The 11,679-nt window shown below is 41.6% G+C and overlaps 1 protein-coding gene across 1 annotated transcript in view; it reads left to right on the forward strand.

Moving 5' to 3' along the window:
• Window positions 1-11,451, forward strand: part of DUSP10 (dual specificity phosphatase 10) — a 38,786-nt gene extending 27,335 nt beyond the window's left edge. The window contains exons 3-4 of the mRNA XM_028104771.2: window positions 6,698-7,069; window positions 10,375-11,451. Coding sequence (XP_027960572.1) covers window positions 6,698-7,069; window positions 10,375-10,640 — 638 coding nt within the window. The 3' untranslated portion in view covers window positions 10,641-11,451. The remainder of the gene's footprint in view (window positions 1-6,697; window positions 7,070-10,374) is intronic.
• Window positions 11,452-11,679: the final 228 nt, after the last annotated feature.

The raw sequence follows: 11,679 nt of genomic DNA on the forward strand, positions 1-11,679 counted from the left end.
CCAACAGCACTGAATATGACCTTTACAAGAGCAGGGCTGTAGGCAGTGTGCCCTGTGGCCTCTGCTTTGGCACTCTTTCCCTTGCTTGGGACTGGTGCTAGCAAAGTTCTTTTCTTCATGTCTCTGAACCAACTGTACCTTCCTTCAAGCTCAACCCCCAACTCTTACCGCGCCAGAGCACGGTCATCCTCCGGCACCTGACCACCCAGGGTACTCCTTATCTTTGTGGACCCACGGACAATTCTTATCCAAATAGCTAAAGATACCAGGATGGATATTTTACCAGTAGTTTCACTGAATCATTACAAGAGACCTGAGTAGTCGTATTCCCATTTTATACTTAAGGAAAAGTAGTCCAGAAACACCCAGTAACTTTCAGAAGGCCACACTGCTGGCTTGTGGCTGAGCCACTATTCTGAATCAAGGCAAAGCTTTCCCCCTGCTGCCTTATATATCATAGACTGCCTTCTAGAGTTGGCTTTAATATATCTGTAGATAACTTGTTATCTCCTATCAAAGAAACCAGAGAATTTAAAAACAACAACAACAAAAAACCCACGAGGCAACATAGATATATCTCCCTGGAACATTAACACTATTTGCCCAAATCATCAGTACGTGCTTGGTTGGATTCAAGATCCTGATGTTGTTAAGATTAAGCTTAATGACACCTCTTTGCTTATGTCTTTTCACACGTTGGACATTTCACATGTAAACGATGAAATGACATGACTGTAGGGATCACAGGGAGACTCATCACTGACTCATGATCCCACTGACCGAACTGCTGGACCCAGCCTCTCAAATCTCTCTCTTCCTTGGGTAATAAAAGTGTTTCTTAATCCCTTTGTTTCTTCCTATAGCTACTGACACAGCGCTTTCACTTGACTCATCCTCTCTCTTTAATATAGCCGCCCCACACGTTGCCTGGGGACAGGATCGTAACACAGTTTAGGGGATACCACCTGGCCCTGGACTTGAAATCATTCCTACTATAAAATATATTCTGTGGGCTATAAAGGCAATTCCATGTAAAGCAAGCAGGAACAGTATCCTGTATGGATTTAGCTGCTATCCCAAATATTTCTCCTGTGAAGGCGGGTGATTTTCTGCCTTGAAAAGTATGACGTCACCATGACCCCGTCTTTGAGCATTGCAGCACAGGAATCATGGCGTCCCCTCCAGTTTATCCAGGCTTTGTTTCTTCCACAAGAATCCTTACGTATATAGAATCTTGAGAGTCTGCTTTGATGCACTGCAGTTTCCACGGGGGACCCACAAAATAGGATCCTCTAGGGCCCATTTTACACCAGTATCTCTCCCCTTGGTAGTAATAATATCAATTCATGTAGCATTTTATCCATGTTAAGAGGCCTAGGAAATAGACACCAGGGTTAACTACATAATGTGGATGTGGAAACAGAGGGGCAGGGATATTAAATAATTTGCCCAAGGTAGCACATCTAGTTAGTGATGGCAGCCAGGATTTTAAAACCAAGCCATCTGTGACTCCAGAGTCTGTGTTCTTAGCCACTATCATCAAAGTACGGTTTTACTTTATTTTTTTATCATTTTAAAAATGTTTTAAAAGATTTTATTTATTTATTTGACAGAGAGAGACACAGCAAGAGAGGGAACACAAGCAGGGTCGGGAGCGGGAGAGGGAGAAGCAGACTCCCTGCTGAGCAGGGAGCCCGATGTGGGGCTCGATCCCAGGACTCTGGGATCATGACCTGAGCCGAAGGCAGATGCTTAACAACTGAGCCACCCAGGTGCCCCAGTACTGTTTTACTTTAAAAGACTGTTCACCCAGGCTTACCCAGTTGGTTGAGCGTCTAACTCTTGATTTCAGCTGAGGTCATGATCTCAGGGTTGTGAGATTGAGCCCCACGTCGGGCTCCGTGCTCAGCGCGGAGTCTGCTGGAGATTCTCTCTCTCTTTCTCTCTCTGCCCCTCCCCTTGCTCGCACTCTCTCTCTTTCTCTAAAATAAATAAATAAATCTTTTTAAAAAAAATTAAAAAAATAAAAGTCTAGTCACCCACTAAGAGAAAGTAGACAACAAAAGGGGGTGTTCGGTATGCTCACAGCAAGTTGGTAGAGAAGAGTTGCATTTTCATTCCCTGTACCTCTCTTTGGGGGTTCATTCCATTTGCTGGCCTTCAGTGAGAGTTTTCCTGACATTTCTGGAGAGTGCTCACTTTCCAGCTTTGCATGAAACCAAAAAACGTGTGTGCGACAGTGCTGTCCATCTTCAGAATATGAAAATCTCTGGCTTATAGATTCCATATTTGGACATGGTTCTTTCCTTTGCCACCCAAAGAGCTGCTTCTGAATCACATTACAGAAGGCTCTGCTGTTTCTGGGACTGCAAAACCGCCAAGCAGGAGCTGAAACCGATCTACAGAGAGTTTCCCACTAAAACTAGACTCCATTGCTTCAGTGGGTCTGTCGCCGTACTGTTGGAAGAAACTGGGACTTACATTTCTACATGTTTTTCTTTAGGGGTGGAATCTTCCTTGTTGTTCCCATTCAGAATCAAAGTGCTGACCATGCTAATTTTGTCAGAGAACACAGTTTTGAGATAAGGTTGGAAATGTTTGCCCCCAGCAATGTTGCTCATGCCTTGAAAATATTTGCACTGTGACTGCAAGCAATCGTGTGCGTAAGAAGATGGCTCAGCCTGGTGGTGACAAGGACAGGGGGGAGGGATGGGTCAAGAGCCATTTTATTTAAAACATACTCCTCTTCTGGAAAAAACAAACAAACAACCCCCCCCCAAAACCAAAACAACAACAACAAAAAACAACCACACAGGAATTCAAAAAATATGCAGTTTTTACTGGGGAAGCGAGGGCAAACAAATGAAATCAGATCTATTGTTTAGGGAAGGATAGGGCGCTGCAGCTTTCTTTAGGATAAAAATATATTATTTAAGTGTTAAAACTGCTCAGGTACATTGGTCCCTAGCTCTTTTTAAATAAAATATTAAAACTAATGTGTGGTGATTAACATAATAAAATAAAATAAAAAGTAAAAACTCTGGAATATTAGCTTACTGATCATTTAGAGTCTTTATATTAAGCAAAAGAAATTTTTTTTTTAGATCTTTCAAATAGCAGCTTTCTGAAGTAATGAAAACAAAAAAAGTGCTTACCATGGATAGATGTTGTTTCAAAATACTTTATTTTTACTAACCAGTCTAATCCTCAAAATGGGAGTGTGAGGTAGGTACGATTATTGTCCCTGTTTTATATCTGGGGAAACTGAGGAACCAGGAGCTAAGAAATTTTACTCAGGGTCTGGTACCTGGTGTCGCCAGGGCTGGGACTCAAAGCCAAGCCATCTGGCCTGAGAACCACTGCATGGCATTTAGGGTTCTCACGGACTGCAGTGTGGACGGATCAAAGGGCGATGAGGGCAAGTGCTGATAGCGGGGTAAGAAGACATTGTTTATCAAATGCCTGGTTATATATCAGCATGTTTACACAGGCTGTCCATACCACAACTCTATGCATAGGTGACATTATGCCCACTTTACAGATCAGTAAACCGAAGCTTAGTGAAGGACGATGATTTGCACCAGGACTCACAGCTCTTATGGGGCAGAATCAGCATTGCAGCCTGGGTCTGTCTGCCTCTAACATGGGTTCTTAATCACCAGCTACTTTGTCTCTACCTCACTTGTTAGTTATCCTGTTAGAAGGCTCTTACGTAGTAATAAGGAACAGGACATAATCAAAGCTCCTCATTAAGTGATCAGACGGTTTAGCCGCTAGTGGGTTAGGGCGGGGGGAAGGTGGTTGGAAGAGAAAACCATATTAGCCTTAGTGTGCCCACCCCTCCTTCCCCAGCTTCTAATTCCAATCCCCTAAGAGAAGAAAACCATCTTCCCTGCAGACATCTCTCTAAAAAACCACCATTGTGAGATTCGACTGGTTGATTTTGTTTGAAGCTCCATCCCGGGAGAATTGCGTGGCTGCTGTGGGTGGATTTGCATGACCCTTAGTGAGAACTGATGCCTACGCTGGTCAGCTGACCGGCAAGTGAACAGGAGACTGTTTCTTCATGCCCTTCAAGGAGAATTTCCCTGTCCAACTCATGTATTTGAGTTATAATATTTCCTTTTCTATCCTCTCCATCTCCAAATATTCTATGAGCAGAGTTCCGGCATGGCTTAAACATACAATGTACATGTGGTTTTGCACATGAGCACCCCCTGGGATTCAGAGCATTCTGTGTCTGTCTGTCTCAAATTCCCTTCTCCCCTCCCCCATGTTTTTTCCCCCCATTAGGCAAATGGAAGGCCCATGCCACCTGTTAGCATTACATCATTGGTTCCCCAGAACACAGTTGCACCAAAGGCCTTAAACAAAGTAGTTCTTCTTGTATTGTTTGTACTCAAAGAGCTGATATCATGCCAACTGATGTCATTGTATGTCTTTGTGTAACTGCTATGGCAACTGGGCAGGTGGGGAGCCTCCAGCTGATGTCATGGGGAAAGGAGGTGTAGAGACAGAATTTTAAAAAGCTGTATGCTGCTTTTTTCTGTGTGTGGGTTTTTTTTTTGGCATGCATTTTTTTTTTTTTAAACTAGCTGCTTTTAAGACAAATTACAGCTTGAGTACCCTAAATAAGAACAGACAAAAGTTCCCCCCCCAACCCCTTAGGGACTTCTTTTGAATTTATTTTGTTGTTCTTTCCTCTCATCTTATATGAAAAAGTGTAACCACTGCCTTTCTCTTAAGGGAAAAAAAAAAGTGAATTAGGGTCCCATCACAAAATCAGTGTGAATTGTTTACTTGGATTTTATGGAGGCAAAGCTGAGCGGATTTAAAAATAACTCTTTAAAGTCTCTTTCGTGGGGTTTGTAATGGTGATGGTGGGTAATTTCAATTTTTTTTAGAAAGTAGTGACTACTGAAATCTTTCTGGTTTTCCATTTCTTCTGTCTACTTTAAAAATAATCTCTTAGGGCCCAGACAAACTTTTTAATCATGATTTCATAGCAGAGTAAACTAGTGATATGTAAAGGCAGAGTTTAATTCTAGAATCCATTAAAATGAATTTATAGCTCCTGTTTTTCTTTTCAAAAAGCAAAGGTAGGGTTTTGCACTTACTGATGGATGCAGTGAGTGACCATAATATTACCCTCTTTGAATGATCTTTGTGTCACCGCTGGACCTTAATGAAAATATGACTTGCTCAGTCGTCACGCCTAGCTGGCTGTGTACTGGGCGAGCACAGCCCTGAGAGTTGGTCTAGGTTATAGTCTGGAGCTTCCTGCTGTAGATGCCAAAGATGAGACTTGAAATGGGGAAAGGCTTATGTTACGTTCGGAAACTAGTGGACAGATAGACTTCCTGTCTTTATTTCAACACAATCGTATCCTGTCCACGCTTTGTGTTTTCCGGTCTTATCTCCTAAAACTATCAGGACAGTTGTAGGACGTCTATCAGAGAGCATAAATGTTGTGTTCTGGAGGCTTTCAGCTTATAGGAAGTCTCTAACTTCCCCCTCCTTTCAAAAGGAAGGCTAAGGTAATATGAGAAATAGAGCCCACTTGGTGGGAATAGTATCAACTCAGATTTCCTGGCCCTTATATGTACATTGTGTCATTTGACCCTCCTGATAATCCTTTGGGTTTATGCATGTGTGTGATACATCTAATAAATATTAAAAGAAAAATTTAAATAATAAACTGTGATCCATAAATTTCCTACCTTAAACAAGTGCTCTTTTTTGCATGGTCCTTTAGTTTTTGATCACATGTATGATGAATGTTTTTGAATTGGCTTTGTTTCATTTAACATTAAATATAGAAATATTTTCTTTGTTTCCATATTCCTTTCATAACTTTTAATGGCTTCATAATATTCCATTGGATGAATATAATAACTTTTCTTTTTTTAAAATTTGTTTTGGTCCTTGGCCTTTTCTGTAAAACAGATAATGCTGTAGTAAACCTCTTTGTACATCTAGCTAGGTATCTTTGGTTAGATCACTTTCTTAAGCTATATTCCCCAAAATGATGCTGCACTTGTTGATGGGGAGGTTTGCACACTTTGCCTGTATTCATTCAGTCTAGACTTCCAACCACACTAAAAGGTAGATGCTATTACCCTCATCTTACAGATGGGAAACCAAAAGCACAGAGAGAGAAATTAACTTGCTTAAGTCACAGAGCCAAGAAGTTGTGTTACTGGGACTATAGCCAAGGTAATCTGGGTCTTCCAAGGTCCTTGTCCACAGCCGCTCTTGTGTATTGGGAGCAAACTTGTCTTTCTGGGTGAGGTCAGCTTATGGAAGAGTGCAAGACATGCCTACAGTGCCCGAGGAGGTCGACCATGCTTTCCTTGGCTCCCAAAGTACAAGGTTCTATGTAGGCCACTGAGCATATGGCTCTTTGAGGCAGATCAAATCTGCTGCTGGTAAAATTGCCTGGTGCTACAAATGAACTCTTTCCAGGGGAACATGCCACAGTTTGCATAAAGAGCCACATTGCCAGAGGACCACATGCAGTGAGATCCTCTGAAGCTTGTCCTGGATCCCCAAATGGCCTTGCGTTTTTGTTCTGATATTATTTTTAAATACGTGCACCTGCAGGAATGCACACTTATGTCTCTGGGGATAGTGGCCTTTTCTGCCAGCTCTGAAGTTCTAGGGATGGTCATTGTCACTTTCTGTGTGTTTGCTCCAGGTGGACTTAGCAGTTTTAAGCAGAACCATGAAAACCTCTGTGACAACTCCCTCCAGCTCCAAGAATGCCGAGAGGTGGGGGGCGGCGCATCTGCAGCCTCGAGCATGCTACCTCAGTCCATCCCCACCACCCCTGACATCGAGAATGCAGAGCTGACGCCCATCTTGCCCTTCCTGTTCCTTGGCAATGAGCAGGACGCTCAGGACCTGGACACGATGCAGCGGCTGAACATCGGCTACGTCATCAATGTCACCACTCACCTGCCCCTCTACCACTACGAGAAAGGCCTGTTCAACTACAAGAGGCTGCCGGCTACTGACAGTAACAAGCAGAACCTGCGGCAATACTTTGAAGAGGCATTTGAGTTCATTGGTAACTATCTCCCAAGGGGACTTCTGGTCTTCCACCTTCCTTTCCCCTCTGGCTTTTGCTTTGATATCAAGCCTAAAGTTTATGCCTGCATTGCAGAAAAGCTGCTCTGAGGTGTTTTCAGGCTCTGCCACCTGGTGCTGCCAAAGTGTTCTTCTAAGTCACAGCCCGTTGAACAAATGCATGGGAGACCCTGGGATGGGTGTAAAGAAACAGTGATTCCGTTTGGTGGGGAAATCCATGTCCCTCTAGTTCTCAATGAAAAGGTGTTAGGGAAGAGCATGGATATGTTTTGTCCCAGAATTTCAAAAGAAGTAATCAAGAAGAAAGCAATGGAGGCCAGAGCGGCTGCTGCTGTGGCTATCTGGTCTACCATGTCTGTCGGACCTTGCGAGAGGTAAAATACAGGGAAGACGACACCATCTCCAAACTCACCCATGCCTCCCTTACGTTGGGCTAAATTAATCTGCAGTTGGTATAGCTTCTTTACACGAGGTTGAGGCAAAGGTGGCATTTGCTGAAAGGCTGCTTCTAAAGAATGTTTTTCAGTAAAACAGTGCTGTTGTGAACATCTTTACATGTCAGTCACATCAATGAAGAGGAGACAGGAGCAGAGGGCTGTGTTGTTTTTCCCTTCTACTTGCTTTGTCTCAGTTCTTAAACACTGGGTAGCAGAAGGGTGTGAATATGAGCGTTAGTGAGATGGTACTAGATTTCATAGGACTTGCTCCAAACTCGCTAAAGTAGGAAAGATCAGGTTGTGTAGCCTGAGTAGTTCCCAGGGAGGGGAAAATCTAACAACAGCAGACTTTAATCTCCAGAAGGAAGTAACTGCCAGCCTAACCCTAATCCTAACTTTAACTTTTGCTGCTTCTATAGCCTCGAATTGTTTTAAGGCTCAAATTATTATTTGGGGGGAACACCAGGCACCTAGTAGACACTCAATTTTTTTTTTTCAAGTGACAACAACCTTCATTACCACAAAAAGGTGATCAGTACTTTTCCTAAATATTGTAGCAGATTGTTACTGGCCAAGGTCCCAGGAAGAATGCACTCATGTTTGGTGCTCCTTTATCAGAAAAAAGGGCTTGGGTCTGGTGGATTTGCTGTAGACTTGGCAGTTCTGCTCATGTCACCCAGCTGTTTTCCTTGCTAATTGTGCCTTCAGTGCAGGACCATGGACTACTCAGTCTGGAAGGAAAGTCTGGGTGGTCACTGAACTCAGAAAAATAAAGTGACTTCTCCAAGATTGTAAGAATTTTAGAGTCAGAAGGGAGCAGAATGCAAGGCTCTTGACTCTGAGATAGGGGCCTTTCTATCTTTGCTGGGGCAAAGTTCCCAATGCTCTGTTAGTTCCGGAATGGCAACATTTGTGGATGCAAAGACACCTTAGATTCTTTATTAATGATATTTGAATCAAACCTTGAGCCCCGAGGAAGAAACATTTGTCACCAAGTAGATGAGGAACTTTCTGGTTGATATATGATGTTATGACTGCAATTTTATCTGACTTAATCCCAGCTGGGGGAAGTTAAGAGATTGTTTTCCATTTAATGAGTAGCATCAGGCATGCTTGTCCCAACAGGATTTCAAGCAAGGCACCTGCATTCCTTACAGGTTATTCAGGCTTATCTGATTTTTTTAGAAGGAAAACAAAACAAGTAACAAATAGCATTTAACCTGAAGAACAATTCAGCATCATAGCCTGCATAGGCACAATGTTATTTTCATTGTTATATCATTAGATAAACTGAAATAGTATGGTCTAGCTTTAGGGGAAGCAGCAGTTTTTGTAACCATAATGACATTTACAGAGAGTCTAATAATATAAACTAAGCAGAGTGTATGTTTAGGGTTTAACTATGCCAATTTATTTATTCCTGAATTGGATGATATTCCCATATTCCCTGAGCCTTGTTAGTGAGTATTACTCCCATTATGTAGACAGAGGGGTGAAGCTCTGGGGAGTTAAGTGACTCAGACCTGATTACTCATCTAGTGTGTAGTGGAACCAGTGGTCCAACCTAGCACTTTGCAGCTCATCTTCCTATCACCATGCCTCTCAGTCTTGGTGTGGAGGTCAGTAAATAGTGTGTGCTGAAGAGAAGAAATTGCAAAAGGGAAATTCTTTCTTCAGATACTTTTATGTATGAGAAACAAGCTTAATTCATAGATTTTTAAGATGGAATTTTGCATGATGTTTCTTTTCTCGATCCACTGGTGGGTAGCCAGTAGAACTAGTTTAAGTTAGGGGCACCTGACTGACTCAGTTGGAAGAGCATGCAACTCTTGATCTCTGGGTCGTGAGTTCGAGCCCTACATTGGGTGTAGAGATTACTTAAATAAATAAATAAACTAAAAAAAAAAAAGTGGTTTAAGTTAGATCACTCCTCCTTACTCCCCGGCCGTACTCTTCATCTACTTGATATTCCTTCAGGGATTCTTTCTATGGGACGCCTTTTAGTCTAGAAGTGTCATTAAGAATCTATTTAGGCAGTGCCCATAAGCCACTCCCCTGAGCTTCTAATGTATCTGAAAACTTATAAAATACTGCTTCTTTCAGTTGCTCTGATTTCTGCGCCACCACTAGAATTCCTCCGTCTTTGTCATCACCGCCGTGTTGGAACAGCAGACTCAGATGTGGGGAGGTTGGACAGTTCAGATATAGGTGACGCCTTGTGCCTGATAACTGCAAGTCTTTAGCTACATTTGCAATAATAGGCTATTCTGGTATGAAGCCGAACATAGCAACTTTCTGGTTGGGTTTTTTTTCTTTAACCTCAGAGTTTAGTAAGACTGAAATCCTTAATCCATTTAATACCAGTTCCTGTACAGAGCAATTCCATAATGTAAAGAAAGAAATGGTTTTTTCTCTATCACAGCTGGGAGAGACATTGTTAACAGCACTAGTTTTGATAAGCCACACAACCTAGTGATTGGAATTAACATCCTTTATCAAAAGGGTCTACTTAATCAGTGGCTTGCTTAACATGGAAGTTAACTGTGTTGGCTGCAATAAGTTGAAGTGAACTGTTACTATGAATGATTCCTTCCCCTACTCCCCTCTTTAAATGGAGAAATGTAAATTCTTATTCATGCTAATATTGCTTTTAGCCAGTTCTGGAGGTTGCAACCATAAGTCTACACAATTAACTAGTAAATTATACTTAGCTTTAAAGCCATTTGAATTTATTTATTTTTTTCTCTCTCTACAAAATATAACATTGTCAAGTCTGGATAAAAGCTAATCTCTCTTTTTCCATCTCTTCCTTCCTTCCTGCACCTCTTGGCTTTCTCCCTTTTCCCAGAGGAAGCTCACCAGTGTGGGAAAGGGCTTCTCATCCATTGCCAGGCGGGGGTGTCCCGTTCTGCCACCATCGTCATTGCGTACTTGATGAAGCACACTCGGATGACCATGACTGATGCTTATAAATTTGTCAAAGGCAAACGACCAATTATTTCCCCAAACCTTAACTTCATGGGGCAATTACTGGAGTTTGAGGAAGACCTGAACAACGGTGTGACACCGCGAATTCTTACACCAAAGCTGATGGGCGTGGAAACGGTCGTCTGACAAAAGTCTGGATGGAAAGGATTACTCGTCTCCATTAAGAGACGAAGAGAAAGAAGGATGGATTCTTTCTTTTTTCCTTTTTCTTTCTTTCTTCTCCTTTTTTTTTAGATGGGGTAAAGTTTGTGAATGGAAACAAAACTTGTTTAAAAACTTTTTATTTTTCACAAGTGTGAGAAGAATTTATCTTTTGATGCCGTTGAGATTTCCTTCCCACGAACTGATAAAGCAGGGAGGCTAAAGGAGTAATTTTTTTAAGCCAACAATAAAAATATAATAAAACTTGTTTCTTCCCCTTTTCCTTTTAAGCTATTTGTAGAGTTTATGATTAAATAGTCTGTGCAGGTTCATAGACCGAAGATACTACAACTTACACAAATTAAAAAGAACCAAAAGTAAGAGACAGAAAAGACATTGAATCACGAAGGCCCGAGAGCTGCCTGGGCCGTCCACACAGGAAACAAAAACCCAACCAAACCAAGCCCTGTTGTACTCACTGGTGCAAAGAGAAAATCAGGGCAGCTTAAGTGGTCTAAGAACCCTTCACATTCTTTAAAGAGACAAAAGATACTGTTGATTTTGTGTGTTTCATACTCGGGATTATTTCCCCCCTCTCTGGGTTTAAGAGATTTTTTTTTGAAATAGCGAGGAACTGACAATTATACCATATGCCTTCACTGGCTTCTTGTGCAATAATACGGTGTTTTGAGTGTGCAAACAAGTTAGAGCTGGCAGCCGAATAATAGACAAATAGTGCAAATTTGCCAGCTTGGAGATCGAAAGGAATTCAATAAAAATCAATTACTTTCCTTCCCACCTTTTTCCTTTAATTTTTTTTTTGATTTGATTCTGGTTACAGTGCCATAAACCTTGTTACATATGTATATCAGACTGTAAAAAAAAAAAGACAAAAATTTATTTAAAAATATTTTTCGCAAAAAAAAAACCAACTTGATGTGTTTCTGTTGATTGTGTAAAAATTTATTTTCATTATATAAATGAAACTCATTTGGGGACGTGTCTTTTTTCCTCCTGTTTTCCT

Source organism: Eumetopias jubatus, unplaced genomic scaffold (assembly GCF_037043125.1).
Source record: "Eumetopias jubatus isolate StellerSeaLion01/CBP00866 unplaced genomic scaffold, mEumJub1_p1.0 scaffold_12, whole genome shotgun sequence".
NCBI lineage: Eukaryota > Metazoa > Chordata > Mammalia > Carnivora > Otariidae > Eumetopias > Eumetopias jubatus.